The sequence below is a fragment of the Pocillopora verrucosa genome, chromosome 9, assembly GCF_036669915.1.
Source record: "Pocillopora verrucosa isolate sample1 chromosome 9, ASM3666991v2, whole genome shotgun sequence".
NCBI lineage: Eukaryota > Metazoa > Cnidaria > Anthozoa > Scleractinia > Pocilloporidae > Pocillopora > Pocillopora verrucosa.
The window spans coordinates 5,555,623-5,571,066 of record NC_089320.1 but is presented as its reverse complement, the minus strand read 5'-3'; the positions used below and the strand labels follow the sequence as shown (position 1 = coordinate 5,571,066).

The window sequence follows — 15,444 nt, the reverse complement described above, 5'->3', positions numbered from 1 at the left end:
CTAAACTTTTTATCAGCTGACTGTTGTTGGATTAGGGGAGGGGTAGGTACGCAGTGGCTTGATCCAGAATTTCTCCCCATCATAGGATCATAGCTAACAATTCTTGAGACGAGGCCGCTGTATATTTTGCATAACCTGCTGTAGACCGGCAGAACTGCGCCAAAGCGGAACCTGTGAGGGAAACAGACTCTGCTACCAGACCGGTGGTAGACATGGTATTATGTTGGTTAGTTTCCATTGTCCATTGTAAATCGCTGTTTGCATAGCAAACAAACAAAAACAACAACAACAACAAGAAATACAAATAAATGATACCTCGCATATCTCTTCTTTATTGTAGGGTTTTCTGTCTTATTTGAACACGTGATATCTCTAAGTTAACGTTTATTAGAACACGGATTCTATTTTTTGTTGTTTGCCTTTCATTTTAGTTTATGAGTAGTACAGCGCTAACAATGCATTGGCTGTACCAATTATATTTCCCATTTTTTCTCTCACATCTTCGACAAACTTGCCATTATAAGTGTTCTCGTTGTCGAACACGTCACGAATTTCCTTTTTCAGATCCTTCAAGCATTTCTGCACGTGCGCAATGCGCGGCACGCTGGCTTTGCTGAGCCGCTGTACAGTTTGATTCAATTCGCTGTTATTGCTGTTCAAACTGGGCGTGATATCACCGCAACCTTCCTTCACCGATCGCTGAACGGGGACCCCGTTATGTCCCCTTTCCGATTCATGTAAGATTCTGATCCATTCTTCCATTGTTGATATCAAGAACAGAAGATCATCACGTTGTTTTTTCATGGGACTCTGCATCTTTTCCAATCTTGTCACGGTCTTCTGCAGATGCTGTTTGTTGGTGCAGATCATTTTCATTGACAGGGCGTAGCTAGTCTCCAGGCCATCCCCGGTTGTACGTAATTGTCTTGTGTGCAAAGAACTGCCTGATAATTCTACAGCCACTGTACCACTCATTTTCAGTCGATTTTAAAGACCTTTAACCGTCTAAAGGGAGTAGACCACATGGATTATCACCTTCACATGTCTTATCGTACGAAAATATTAACAACACTAAAAAAAAATTAAAAATCGGCTCTATTCTCGACAAAACAACATCAAGGTTGATGGTTTGCAGTTTTGTATTGAACTTGAGAAGATAATTCCTCACGATTTTCGCTCAAAATTTTTCCTTTCGGTTTTCAGTTTTGTACTGAACTTGAAATATAACTTCTCGCGATTTCCGCTCATCACTTTTCCTTTCGTCATAAACATAGGACATGAATACGGTTTAAGATCATGTAGAAATATTTATTCTCCACAAACCATTCGCTCATGTAATAAAACTGACATTACATCAATTACCTTCGTCTTGTACCTCTGAGATTCAGTCCTACGGCTGCCTTCGAAATTTGGACTTTGAGCCGGATACTTTTTTCTGATGGAGTCTGAAAATAGAAATTTAACAGCACTGAACTGAAATGGTTCTATAAAGATCACAGGTCATTCATCAAGTCCTCATTTCCACACACTTCAGTCGCAAGCTCCACTCCCAAAATGTTGTCTTAAATTAGTTTCCGTCCAAGCAACCAATGACAGAGAAGATTATGCGGAGACAAACTATAAGCAGCTGGAGAAAGTCTTTCAAATACAACACTCCAATAATGCAAAGGATTTGAAAGCTTTGAAGGGCTTATGTAGTATAATAGCTGTAAGGATGTTTCTGAATATAAAAATATGATCTGAGCTGTTTTAAAAACAGAAGGGTGTATATATTGAATGAAACTTCAGTTTCATGTTCATTTGGCATCGATAAAGGATTTTTTGAACATTGTGGTAAAGAAAATGTATTTGGGTTTCGTCTGAATCTATTTCGTTTGACGGGAAATTAATATTTCATAGAGGATTTAATGACCTCTCTGAGGAAGCTATATCAAACAGTGAAAGTAATCCGAATTTATGATTGAAACATTTCGACGTTGAACATGAATGCATTCTAAAATTATGCTCGCCTGCTTGAGGAAAAGTTGAGATAAAATCGTCAACATGAAAGGAAAATATTGATCAGTGATTCTAGACAAAAGTCCACGCGTGCAATAAAAAGAGTGAAATAAGGCATTTACTTCATGCAGCTGCTTACGACAACCAATCAAAATTCCCCGCGCCTTCGCTTAATGATAATTTGGGCGTAACAATTTCAAAGCATTTGCCTTAGCCATTTACTATTTTAGTATTCTGTCGCCTCAGGGGTTTATCAGCGTCTGACAGCGCCCAAACTAAATCCAACACAACAAGAAACGGTGAAATCGCTTTGTTTTTGTGGGTCGGTCCCTGGGAGAAAGCAAACTTTCGATATCTAAGCGGTAAGCGTTTCAGTAAATTGCTGTCAGGAAATCTTTTCTTGACTCTAACGACAGATTTTAGTTGAAGTGGTTTGTACGTATGTTTGATTTTAAAGGCAGGTTCGTGGTTTTTCGATACCGGTGTTACTTTACTGATCAAGCCATGTCTCCCGCATCGTGAAGAAAAATGTTAAAAAATACCATAGCAAAAATTAAGTCAATAGTATTAATGGTTTATTTTTCAATTCTTGGTTAAACATTCAAAGGATAGTTTTTACCGATGACTGAATATTCTTCGGTAAAATTCGAATCTATGTCTATCGAGTGTCAAAATGATTTTCCTTGACTTTATTACTAATCTGTCCTTCATTGTCAGAATATGCAAATAGTGCTTATGTTGGTTCGTAAACGAAAAATTTTAAAATGCCAGCTATCATTCTGGAAAATTGTAGTTTTCATATTTTTATTACGTGTAGTATCGGAGTTGTAAAATCAGGCTCTGTCAGAGATTTCCTCCTCTGTTAGTGATTTCAGAGGGTTAGGAAGGAAATATTTGGTGGAATTGCAGTAGTTTGGTATTTAAACATTCAAAAATGAAATCTAACTAAACTAACTCATGGATTTTCACGGGAAGGTGTAAAAAGCGCTTTAGTTTACAAGTTAATTTAGCTTATCATTTCTCTGCATTTTTACCTAGGAGGAAAATTATACAGATGCAAGTACATACATAAAAATTGTGTTTTTTTCGTATCAAGTATGCTTGTAATCACTTTGAGCACCTTTTATTTCAAAAAGGCATTGGGAAACTTTTCGCGGAATCAACGATAGGTGGTGTAAACTTTATTTTTAATTTGATTATTTTTCTGTTTTGAATTTGACCAAGTTTAATATTTGTTTGAACTTTCGTTATTTGCGCAGGTAAAATGGAGACACCAATTTATGTCAATGGAGCCACTTCGACCAGCGGAAAGAGTGTTTCGTTGAAACGGGTGATAAATCACAAGAAAGATCTTCAGAAGGAAATTTCCGACTTGGAAAAACTTCAGAAGACCTTACTTCAACAACGAAAAGATCTTGAATACATAAACGAAAATATTAAAGGCTGGGCTGAGAGCTTCGACACCATTGAAAGAAATACTCAAGGCGTTCCCTTCGTGAGAAATGTCAAAGAAATTTGCGCGTCGATTGAAAACCTGTTGAATGATATTCATGGAGATTTTTATTTCAGAATGCAGAATTTGATCACGGCAGATGTGCCATGTTTTCAGCAGGTTTATGAAGCTTTAGAGCTGTTGAAAAAGCAAGTTTCGAAGATCATTAGGGATGATGCGGCCTACAAAGCGTCATTTATTGAAGAAATTCGGCAAATTCTTGGACGTCTTACAGGCATCACTGACACTATGTTAGAAATTTATTTTGAACAATGAATATGAAAAAAAATTACGACAAGAATGTTTGACGTTTACTGAGGAAAGAAAAATCAATTTAATTTAGAAGCTTCAATTGCAGTTTCATCAGACTTTATTTTTGTATGCAAATGTTTTGGTCTTAGAATTTGTTTTGAAAACAGCTTTATGCAGGATGTACTTGTACATGTGTTGTCAAGGTATAAGACCATTGAACGCCAGGTAAATACAAAGAAGCTGTTACCGATTTATTAAAATAAAAGAAAGAAATCTTTGAATGCACGGAAAGAATGTGCTACACTTCATGCCTGGATGTCGTACATCTTGAATGAATAAAAATATCAGATTCTGAAACTGTCTTCTGAGTAAATGGTGTCTCAGTCGCCTTTTGTTCGTTCATATTTTTATTTACTGCAGACGAATGAAGAACGCATCTTCTCTTAACGAGAATTATAGAGTAGAAAACAATTTTACTGAAGGGGATAAATATCTCTGTTTTAAAGTTTTCTACATGCAACGAGTATTGAACTGAGAGCTACTCAGAAAATGACATGAATTGGCTTAAAAAATGGAAGATTTTTATTCTGCACATGATTAAAAGTTTTATGCATGCTGTGTTTGTTACCAAACATCATTTATCTTTTATTCCCTCAAACAATTTGGCTTTTAAATTGTATTGTTGCTTTACTCCTAAGTTAAACTTTGTAAGTTTAAAACTAACAAAGTATCTCGAAATACATCTAGGTTAAAAACCTTGAGGAAATGATAGAAAAGAGGAACTTATAGCTGAAAATTTGTTGATGACAAAATAACGGAAGATAAAGAAACTGAAGGTCTACCTTTTCAGAGATTATCTGCTAATATTGAAGTATTTATTTCAGATTTTGGTCGTTTATTCAAGAGTGCCTTTACTTTTTCATAATTATCAGGGTAAAGGGAAAATCATAGTATGATTGGTGATTTTTTTTAATCGTACAAAGGGGAATTTCTGAAAAATTTACCTAAAGTAGCCTAATTTCAATAAAAAGTGGTTACACTTGCATATACCAGTAATTTTGAATGCAAATAAAAATTTGCCACAGTCGAGAGAAACTGTTTGGTGCTGCGTTTTGAAACCTTTTAACGCTATACTTTAAAACGTATCTGAAATTTGGAAGTTGCTGTCGTATTAGGGAATGGTTTGGGCTCATTATTGAGAGCTTTCTTATAGAAAAAAAACCAATGTGAAATTCAAAGATAAACTTGATTTCGTTGAGTCCGTAGATTGAAATGCATTTTCAACCATATATTTTCTTTACCTGTTCACTTAAAACAATGTCTGATTATCGAATCACAGAAAGAAAATATTCTGATATTCTGAAGACGGATCTAAACACACCTGTTCACCCTTCGTCCAATCATGTCAAAGATTACGCAATTTTCAACCAATAGAATCACTGGGATTGTATAACACGTGGTCATGCTTATAAGCTTGTACTTCTTGGGTGGGTCAGTTGCTTGGGGATAAATCAATAATTTTTGTATGCGATTTCCTGAAAGATTTTAACATTTTGCTCTACTCCCTTTTTCGAGGATCAAGAAAGCTTTGCTTTTCCTTCACAGGCGAGGTAAGCCAGCAGATGTAATGTTTTTAGAAGATTTTCATGAAATAATGCACGCGCTTCGATTAAGCGTACATTGACAGATGATTAGAATAACACATTTTTACATAGGGTTAAGGTCGTATAAATCTTACCCTCTTTCGATACCACTCGAGAGCATATTTCATATGCGTTTGGTTCTTCAAGGAAGGTTTTTTAATGGTCTTTTGACATGATCCTTCCCTGAAAGCATGTTTTATTACCTATCGTGTGCACATTTCGCCGTTTCACAAGGATTATATTTGTTTTAATTCATTCACAAGCGCAAAAAAAAATAATAACTTTTCTTCTATGCAAATTTTTATCTCCAGACTTCCTCAAATATAAGCAAATAATTTCTTTCAAAACATATCGTTATTTTTTTATTTCTTTTAAGGTGTTTCCCTTTCCATGAAAATAGATTTAAATAGAATGAAGATTCCTACCGTTAACCAATTTTTTTAAAATTGCTGTCCAGGATTTTCAAAAATATTTTCTATAAGCGGCTGCCGCGGCGCCGTGCCAATGGTTTAATTGCCGGTTTTGCCCGAAGAAGGGTCGGTAGAGCGAAACCAAAACACGCTAACCTGCTCGTAGATCAAACATACGGCGGTGAGAGGTTTTATAGGCGGCGATAGAACGCCCCTAAACGGCTTTTCTATCGAAACCCCTGTCACTGTGTAAATACATGGGCACCAAGAACGTCGTTTGCAGAAAAAAACCAAATGGTTACTTTATTTCTGTACATTTAGAGACATGACTAACGTCGCAAGCGATGGAATCCAAGAACTCACGACACGCACCGAAAAGTTATCAATTACTTCCATCAACAAGAGCACAAAGCTGTTCAAAGCTCAAATGAGAGAGCTGGATAAACAGTATGACACGATGCAACAGCAACTAGAAGATCTACACTTCATCCTGGATGTTATCCTGAAATGGGACGAGGACTTTAAAAAAGTGGTGCGATTTAGTCAAGGCGTGCCTCACATGAGAAGCACCAAGGAGATTTGTGCCAACATTAAGACAGCCATGATACCAAGCAGTGAGTTTGACCGCACAGTGCAGATACTTATCAGAGAGGGTGTGCCATGTTTCACGCGGGTAACAGGGCTTTTTGATAAGCTGAAATCTCGTCTCGATGAGAGGTCGCCGAACGCAAAGGTCTCCGAGGAGATTCGTCAACTGCTCGGAGAGTTAATCGGAACTTTGTGTACGATAATGAATTTCTTTTATGATCAAGAGGCATAAACCTCTTCAGTTAATTAGACTAATAAGTGGTCATTGGATCGAGGAGCAGAATTGAAGAAAGGGGAGATAAGCGTTAAAATGTACCCTCTTCCACTTGTCTTCGATCGTTAAACCGTATTCATTTTGTTTGAAGTTATCGAATATGACGAAAGAGCAAATTTTTTGAGTCTTGGATCAGAGAAGAGACAGGAGAAAACAAAACCAAATGTTTTCAAATTTTAGTTTTATTTATTTTCCTCGGTGGTTCTGTAAATTCTGTGAACAGAGAAAAATTTAAAACGCGCTTACGATTTCATTCGTGTTGGTCGAGTCCTCGTTTCTTCTGTAGTCTTATGTCACAACAAGCGGCTGAAGAAACGTGTTTCCAACGAAGCCCGATCTCTGGCTCGTCACGCAGATTGTGTTACAAGTAAAAATTTGACGCGCCTCTTGAGCAACTTAGCCAATTAATCACTTGATAAACGAGGTCGATTGGCGGCTCAATGGGGAAGCAATCTGTTTGACAATACATCAATCATTATTTCAATTTACCGTTTCAAAATATCGAAGGGGAAGGAAAATTTGTAGAAATACAATAATAATCAGAAAGCCCCGCTAAAACATTTCTTTCTCCAGGAACGAAGTTACATGCGTAGCTTGGCAATGAACAGTTTTGTTATTCGACACTGACTTCAATGTCGAGAATTTTGTCATGGTTACAATTACGCACAAGTTTTATTAAAATGAACCAATCTCGCATCAGCGTGTGGCGATGTCGCTCTCGCGTTCGCCGTTTGCGAGCCGGCGGGTGCTATTTTTCACTTTCGTACTTTGTTTGTATATTGTTGTTTGGTTTATTCTGTACTTGAAAAAAATATACCCTTGCTCCCTCGAGACTATCGTTTCTAAATTAAAAATTCGGTATTGTTAATAAATCGAAGGGTCATGTGTCAAACGATGTGAATTCTACCATAATATTCTGATATTTATAAGATTGTTTGAAAAGAAGACATCCGCATATAAGTCACGAATTTCCTCATTCATCTGACAGGTGGACGAAATTAGTGTGGACAAAACATCGAAACCGCTTCATTCTTTCATGTCTGAAATTTATGTAAAGTGCTCGTTCCGTGACGAACATACTGACTCGGATTAACCCAACCCTCCGCGGATTGAAAGATAACGAAGGCCAGCAATTTAATATGGCGTTGAGTTATCACTTGTTGTTTAAAATCCTCCTCGTTGGCGATCCCGACGTCGGCAAATGTGCCATCTTTCATCCACCTGCAGGCGATGCCTCAGGTTTGTCGGCTATGGGAGTGAATTTTCTCAAAAGACAGTTAGAAATCGGTAAGTAGAATTCTTTTGGTGAGTACTTTTACGGTACATGAATCTCTCCTCCCGCCTGGATTTCGCTCGATCTTTAAGCGCTACGGTGTATTGCACTGAACCGCCAGGCGTAAGGGATTTAACGATACAACTCGGCGACTATTTATAGTTCTGTGTTATCTATCGACGACTTGAAGTTCGTTTTAGGACGATATTTGCTTTGTGTTTGTAGAAATCGCAATGGAACTAGTTGAAAGCGCTGTCAATATCATTCTCTTGAAGTTCGCAATTCCTCTGAGATGATTTTCATTCGTGTTTTTTCCCATGAACTGACAGATGTTTTTATTGACTCACTCATACGGATAAGTCAATTTTTTTTCCCAAACTACTTTTATAATTAAGAAATGATCTGAAACTGTTATCGTTGAAATAGGAATACGTTTACTCGCTTGATACTTCCTAATTTGAAACATTGAGAGGGCAAATATTTTACGTGCCTCGAAGGCACTACTCGGTCAAAGAACGACAAGCTCTCCCACTAATGTCTAGCTCTTTTGACCTTGTTGAATTTATTTTGCTTTCAAACTTCAGATGGGAAGCGAGTAAAATTACAGATATGGAATATTGCAGGACAGGAAAGGTAAAAATTGTGGAGCCAAACATGTTATTTTGCTCTACTTGGTACTTGAGTCACGCGATAACAATGGTCACGCCATATCGAGTTCTCGTTAACAGCTGCACTCAAGCCCATGTAATTTAGTAGAAATTTCGTGCAAGGATCCTAATTAGTGTTACAGAAAGTTTGAAAATGCTTAAGGAACACTTTCCGGTTGAAATGTTTCGTTATCTTTTCTGTTCTGAAAGACGTGAGTTTTTTTTTTTTTAATTGTAAAACGAGATGATTGTCGTACAGAACGCGGAAGTCCTTCCGCGGCTACACCTTAACCGACGCATTTCCGTTGAGAAACGAAATTTTTTTAAATGCAGTTTTGCCTGTCATCCTCTCTTAAAAGCCCCAATCCGCCGGCTAAAACGGAGAATCTTAAAACGTTTTCATAAATGGATTTTTCTGAAAATGCATTGTTCTCAAAATTTCCTGTTCCTTTTGTGGACAAGTTAAATCGGAGGTGAGGAGAAATGCATCACGTATTGTCTCCTCTTACAGCGTTTGGGGCGTTTTGGTGTGGATGATGGGAGAAAATACTTTAAAAGGTATGCATGCGTCGTCAAATCAAATAACGCAGAAGTGTAGACGTTTAGGAACGAAGAGAAGACTGGTGACTTGGGCAGAAATATTTTGCAGAACAGATTCTTTCAAGATTGGATAAGTGCGTGGTCGGCGCCTGAAAACAAAATCTCAGGCATGTTTGTTTCACTAGATCCTTGTCACCGACTTTTGAAACCACAATCTCCCGTATGAGAGTGTAGTAAAAAGAAAAATCACAATCCCTACCCTACATTGTAGCGACCACGTTTTGACGTTAAAATTGTGTTGTTGTCACGGGCAACTGACACCGTTTCCAATGGAAACGTGTCGTCCCTGACTTCATTTGATAAGCGGGTAGTTGATTACCATTGGAGACGAGGAAGGTTGCCCGTGATAATACCATTATTCAGTTATGGTCAAAACCACGCAACCAAACTTTTTCTGCGTCTCAGTTAACTGATAACAGTAAGAACTGTAAGAACTGTGTTTCAGTTGCTTTGTACTGAAATCCAATTTTTTTAGTACCCAGGCCATCACCCCCAGCTACTATCACGGTACCCAAGGTTTCATCGTTGCTTTTGACGTCACCGATAAGAGTTCCTATGACAACATCCTGGAGTGGCTTCTTATCATTGAAGAACACGCCAGCGAACGAGGCTCTCAAAAGATGTTGGTCGCTAATAAGTGCCATTGTCAGGAGAGAAACCGCGTCATTACAGAAAAAGAAGGCGAGGCTTTCGCCAGAGAGTTTGGTATGAGATATGTGGAAATCAACGATCTGCAAAGCTCAGAGATTGACGAAGCTCTAAAGCAGTTAATTCAAGACATCTTGAACAACAACGGCGCTCAAGAAAAAGTTGAGGATGGTCGCAAAACGAACATTTGTGAGTTAGACACGGGATATAACAGCACCAGAACTGGAGGAGAAAAAGAGTCACTTTTAGGGAAGAGATTCTAATCTCTTGCTTCCAATAAGTCTTCCGAAAGCTTGTTGGTATAAAAGAAGCCTTCCGAAAATAGGAGATTTAAAAAAAAAATATGGAAGTATTTAGCCTTTAGGAATCTTCGACAGTTTTTCCATCAGATTTTGCGAGCAACGTTTTGTAGAAAACGAGATTTTAATACCTTATTTTCCGAGAAGATATGTTTGCTAATTAGGACTTTGTACATCTTTTAACCTCCCATCCCCTTCAGACATAAGCTTGGCAGTCAAGTACGAGAGAGTTGAAGCCGCGCGCAGGAACGTGTGAACGTGTAGACGCGCAAGGAAGGTGTCTCCTCGCTTGCCTTATTCAATTAGCCAATTCGTCAGAGCATGAGGATAGAATGAGAATGTTTACGATTTTTGAAGTTTTAGTTGAATTAATATATATATGAAATAACGTCGACGAGGGGAATATAGGCATTCCCACTAGCTACCAAGGTTGGAATCTTAGAAAACAACCGGTTTTTGTAGCCAACGTTCATCTTGGACATGTTTGCTGTACCATGTTCCTTGTTGTAAATAAAGTAAACTTAAGGTAACATGCTGATTTGGTAGGACTCTCACGCTCTTTCTCTGTCCATAAATATCTTTACGCATGTGCACGCAAAAACAAGGTTATTTGTGTGTTTTCTAGTCCTACAATCGGTTCGCTTGAGAGTTGAGTGCTAGAAACCAATGAAGAGCGAAGGGGTGGGCACTTCTCACCTCACGGTGGCTTTCACACCCCCGAAGTTTTGTTCGAGTTTTTTTTGTCTCAGATACGATTCCTTACGTTAAGGATCGGTAATTATTTATCGCCTGAAAATTTTGGTTGTGTCAAGACAAAACGTACCTGATCCTCCCCCATAAGGTTCTGTAATGTTCTTATGACCCCTCCCCCCCCCATTGGCAGTCAATTTTCTATACCCCCCTCATTGGCAGTCAATTTTCTATACCCCCCTATTGGGAGTCAATTTTCTATTGTCCTCGCTTTGTACTCTGTTGACGACGACTAAGACCCTCTTCAATCCCTGTGAGAACCACGTGATTCCCCAAAATCCTCCATCCCCCTCAACTCAGGCAGTAGATAACGGGTGGTCCCTTAGAAAGAAAAAATTAAAAAAACTTCAAAACCTGGAAAGATCACCACGAACACATTATATTCTCGAGGAGATAATGTACGAAAATTTAAGCACTTGGTTTGGAATCACAGTTTAGAAGAATTTGATGTATTTTTGGCCATTACACGTTTGAAGAGCCTGACGAACACACATTTCCCACTCACGTGATTTTACAACGACTATGTAACGCAATCGACGCCGGTCACATGCCAGTTCCCAGAAAATGGCGAAGAACTACGATTATCTATTTAGGCTTCTGCTGGTCGGTGACAGCTCTGTCGGAAAGACCTGCATAATTGTACGTTTTACAGAAAATACCTTTACTTCTTCATATATCACGACCATTGGTATAGATTTCAAAATAAGGACGATTGAAATCGGTAAGTATGTGGGCACCCGTACAATATTAATGGCGACATCACGAGTGAAGGTCGTTCGAATCGATTTTTTATGGTTTGTTAGCGAGTACAATGAAGTGCAATGATTATTACAAAATATTTAAGAAGTATGGGAGAGAACTTCGTTCTTCGCAAGCTATTTTTTACGCAGAACTGTTGGAAACGAGTTGTACACTCGTCGCCGGTACGAAGGTGATTTCTGATTATGACAAAGAAGCCGGTTGAGTGTTACTCAACCTTTGGAACGTTACAACATTTCATGTTACACCTGTCTTGCTTTTAAAGTTTCATGATACCGATCATATTTACTCATAAGTCTGTGCGAATCAGAGAAGAGCCCTGATATAAAATTATATCTATTTTTTTCGTCTCAATTTTTACTTTATTATTGTTGCGTAACTATTTTTGCAATACCGTCCTTGTGGTTAAAAGTGAAACTAGCATTGCTAATTCTTTCTTAGAAAGTTTTTTCCTGTTTCAATCATGTGTCAATTCTTTAATTACTGGTGATTGTTCTTAAATCAAAGGACAGAAAAATGTTTACGGCTGTCTGTGAAAATGAAAGTGAGATATCGTTTTTGATCACGAGGGTTGCTGCCGGAAGTGTATGTGATTGGGTGTCCTATGAAGGTGTCGTCACGCAACGCTTTCGGTGGAAGAATTACGTGCGATGGCTGCTACGGGGACTAGAATTTTTTTTGCTACAAAAGAATTATTGAAGAGTTTCGAATGGTTTTTCTCCTTTTTGTTGTTGCACTAGCCTTGTACATGAGAGTACAATCTATTACCTTGTACTAAATGTTAATTTTAATTTTTAGATGGCAGAAAGGTCAAACTTCAGATATGGGACACCGCTGGCCAAGAGAGGTATTTGTTACGGCCCCCCTCCTCGCCCCAGCCCCACCTTGAAAATGTGACAAAATGCTTTTACCCGCTGTTATCCGCGGTCCTGGCGTAAATTAAGCATAATGATAAAAGTGAAAATTAATGAAGAGTAATTGAAGGTTTGCAGTAATCTCTACTGCTGTCTATGATATGGTGATGTGGGCCTTGAATTTAATAACAGGCCGTCTCGTAGGTGCGTAGATAGGAATGAGAGATAAGGACTTAAATATCTAAGTATCGCTTAGTCTAATTTTTCTTTCCGTCTTGGGAGATAGCACCCTCCTTAACATTTTTTTTTAGAGGTAAAACCATCAGCTTTTGATCTGTGTGATATGAGTTAGATAACGCGCGAGAGAATTAAGTATTCTTGTGCGAGTTTAGTTATTTGCAGGCGCCTACTCGCGTCTCCACCGCGGTCAAAGTTCTTAAGCTTAGCTGGTCGGATTCTCTCATGTTAATCAAACCCTCCCCTTTTCTGTTTTTGTTGTTGATTTTTAGCTCGCGTGACCTACAGCTTGCATCCGATGCCGTCTTGTGATATTCTTGCGCCCGTTGCTGCGCCAAATCTTATCCATCAATTGCTCCAAAGCTATCTCTAGTTTTACTGCATGAGGTGATAAGAAGTTTAAAAGAACTGTTCTTACTCGCGATCAGGCCCTCACTATAAGCACCTCGATACGTGTGTTACTTCGCCCGCTGGAAAGCAACGAGAGCCGACGAGAGGTCTGCAAGCGGTCAAGCAGTCATTACTAGTGCCAGACCTCTTACAAACCTCTTCCCGACTCGTATCAAATCTTTCCGCGGACGGAGAAAAGGGCCTCATGAGGGGCTGATCGGAGGCTACAACTGTTCTAGGATGACACGCTACTTCGTTGCAGGTAGCCCATGCTTTGTTACGTTTCGCAGACATGTAGCCTGGGCTCGTTCATGTCTATATTTCAGGGTGGACAGATGGTGGAGAGGGGCGCTGTTAGGATTAAGTGCCGTATCAAAGAACATTACACAATTTCATAGCTCCACTTAAGATTTTTTTATCGCAATAACAGATGCGGGTCTAAACCAGAGCAAGATTTGTCTTATTCTGACTCAGCTTCTTAATGTTATTTTTCACCACTTTTTATGTAGATTCTACACAATTACTGCCACATGTTACCGCAGAGCAATGGGAATCATGTTAGTGTATGACGTCACGAGCGAAAAGTCCTTCAAGGGCGTGGCAAGCTGGATCAGCAAAATTGCAGAAAACTGCGACAAAAACATCAATAAAATCCTACTCGCTAACAAGTGTGACCTGAAGGAAAAGCGGGAAATTACACGAGAGAGGGGCGAGGAGTTAGCTGGTAGACTTGGGATTCCTTATGTGGAAATAAGCGCGCTGTCAAATTTAAATGTGGAGGAAGCATTCGCAACATTAGCGAAAGACATATTTCATAGCCTGTCGCATTCTGGAGAAAATGGAGAAACTGAGAACGATTTTAAGCCAGCGAAAAAGTCATCTTGTATGTCGTGCTGACGTCATTTGCCATTTTTCAGTGAAATGAACCAAATAATTTTACATCTCCCTCAAAATGAAGCCACCAGAATTATTTGCTTTATAGGAGGGGCTGTAAAGTTTCTATCGTGAATAGTTTTAGGTTAGAAGAAAGAGAAGTATATGTATGAAATGCTATAAAAAATGTAGATCACCTACTGATACTGTAATTTATTATTGCAGTTTATTTAATCTTTTTTTTTTTTGTTCAGCTGGTGCACGTGCAATTCGTCTGGACTGTTAGATATAGTAATATAGTTATAGTTATAGTTATAGTAATAGTAATAGGACTGAGTCGAGTCCAATTCGGTCTGTAATCGTAGGAGTGATAATTAACAAAATGGACGACTGCGAAGCGGGAGTCCGATTTGTTAATTACGAGTATCATTAATAGATGAAATCAGTCGGTTCAGCTTACACACGTGGATGGCGGTTTTAGTTGACTTGCGATGTTCGCACAGTTGACAGATTCCTGAAAAACATATCCTTGCCTTAGTAATGCAAGTTTAATTGGTTTTTGAGTGAAACATGATATATCTTTTTTCTTCTATTTAACTGTTTCTAACCTTTTTAAAATTATTTGCCAGATATCACAGACGTGAAAGATGTTGGATTGGTAGAATTTATGCGTCGAGCAATTCGAAGCCTCAACATCCCACTTCGGGCAACCCCCCCAGGCAACCCCCCGTGCAACCCCTGGGCACCCCCCCGGGAATTTGAACTTTTGAAGATTGATTTGTTCAAATTCCCGCAATCTGGGGAAAAATTGTGTTCATATGTCGCACCCAATTTTTCGTAAAGGGAAAAATCAGCGACGGTGACTTTCTATACATTGACCCAGGTTTAAAACCTAGACTTTGTAGACCTTTCATTTTTAGCTATTTGCTCGCGAAAGTGAAATATTTACCTTAAACATGCCCTCAGTTAAATATTGCTGGAAAGACTTGACACTTCCGGTTCAAGTTCACTGCCACAGTCACGCAAGGTTTACCTGTCCCTTCTCCTTCCCTCCCCCCCCCCCCAGCACGGATGGCGATCAAATGCCTGCGGGTTGCCCGGGGGATATTGAAACTTCGAATTGATTAGCGTATTAGTTGAATGAAATTCAACGACAAGCTGATGATGGGTTTCCAAAAAAAAATAAATCATTTTTCTATGTTACCTAAAAAACTATCAGTTTATGTGTACTGTATGTGACTTGATGAAAGCATCAAGTCATGAATGGAGAGGATGCTATAAAGAAATTGAGGTTGGAGGCTATTGTCAGTATTCGTTGGTGAAATTGTCAATTTTGTTAGTCAGGTAAATTTTACGTTTGTCAGGGAAAATCAAGAAATTTCAAAGTCCTATGACTGTGGAAGTGATGCTTAAAGGAAGGTTTTGAAGAGGCGATAAAAGGGAGAAGTCTTCAAATT

General features: G+C 38.7%; 4 protein-coding genes across 4 annotated transcripts; 3 read left to right on the top strand and 1 right to left on the bottom strand.

Annotated features, from left to right (window-relative positions):
• Positions 1–312: 312 nt before the first annotated feature.
• Positions 313–1,571, bottom strand: LOC131798492 (uncharacterized). Its single transcript, XM_059116144.2, has 2 exons — positions 1,363–1,571; positions 313–1,005 (listed from the first exon to the last, which is right to left on the bottom strand). The coding sequence occupies exon 2, from the start codon at positions 973–975 to the stop codon at positions 433–435; it is 543 nt and encodes a 180-aa protein (XP_058972127.1). The 5' UTR covers positions 976–1,005; positions 1,363–1,571; the 3' UTR covers positions 313–432.
• A 654-nt stretch (positions 1,572–2,225) lies between these two features.
• LOC131798493 (uncharacterized) lies at positions 2,226–4,368 on the top strand. The gene is made up of 2 exons (XM_059116145.2): positions 2,226–2,360; positions 3,258–4,368. Exon 2 carries the CDS (start codon positions 3,263–3,265, stop codon positions 3,764–3,766), a length of 504 nt encoding a protein of 167 aa, XP_058972128.1. The 5' UTR covers positions 2,226–2,360; positions 3,258–3,262; the 3' UTR covers positions 3,767–4,368.
• Positions 4,369–7,603: 3,235 nt separating this feature from the next.
• LOC131798482 (ras-related protein Rab-13) lies at positions 7,604–10,654 on the top strand. The gene is made up of 3 exons (XM_059116132.2): positions 7,604–7,944; positions 8,515–8,563; positions 9,653–10,654. The coding sequence occupies exons 1-3, from the start codon at positions 7,797–7,799 to the stop codon at positions 10,086–10,088; spliced, it is 633 nt and encodes a 210-aa protein (XP_058972115.1). The 5' UTR covers positions 7,604–7,796; the 3' UTR covers positions 10,089–10,654.
• Positions 10,655–11,427: 773 nt separating this feature from the next.
• Positions 11,428–15,357, top strand: LOC131798484 (ras-related protein Rab-8B). Its single transcript, XM_059116134.2, has 3 exons — positions 11,428–11,595; positions 12,432–12,480; positions 13,624–15,357. Exons 1-3 carry the CDS (start codon positions 11,439–11,441, stop codon positions 14,009–14,011), a joined length of 594 nt encoding a protein of 197 aa, XP_058972117.2. The 5' UTR covers positions 11,428–11,438; the 3' UTR covers positions 14,012–15,357.
• Positions 15,358–15,444: the final 87 nt, after the last annotated feature.

Excerpts from the sequence above, each read along its gene's own strand:
- LOC131798484 (XM_059116134.2), top strand. The coding sequence starts at position 11,439 with ATGGCGAAGAACTACGATTATCTATTTAGGCTTCTGCTGGTCGGTGAC. Across the intron at positions 11,596-12,431 it reads AATAAGGACGATTGAAATCG|ATGGCAGAAAGGTCAAACTT; the intron begins GTAAGTATGTGG and ends TTTAATTTTTAG. Across the intron at positions 12,481-13,623 it reads GACACCGCTGGCCAAGAGAG|ATTCTACACAATTACTGCCA; the intron begins GTATTTGTTACG and ends CTTTTTATGTAG.
- LOC131798482 (XM_059116132.2), top strand. The coding sequence starts at position 7,797 with ATGGCGTTGAGTTATCACTTGTTGTTTAAAATCCTCCTCGTTGGCGAT. Across the intron at positions 7,945-8,514 it reads CAAAAGACAGTTAGAAATCG|ATGGGAAGCGAGTAAAATTA; the intron begins GTAAGTAGAATT and ends TTCAAACTTCAG. Across the intron at positions 8,564-9,652 it reads AATATTGCAGGACAGGAAAG|TACCCAGGCCATCACCCCCA; the intron begins GTAAAAATTGTG and ends CAATTTTTTTAG.
- LOC131798493 (XM_059116145.2), top strand. The coding sequence starts at position 3,263 with ATGGAGACACCAATTTATGTCAATGGAGCCACTTCGACCAGCGGAAAG.
- LOC131798492 (XM_059116144.2), bottom strand. The coding sequence starts at position 975 with ATGAGTGGTACAGTGGCTGTAGAATTATCAGGCAGTTCTTTGCACACA.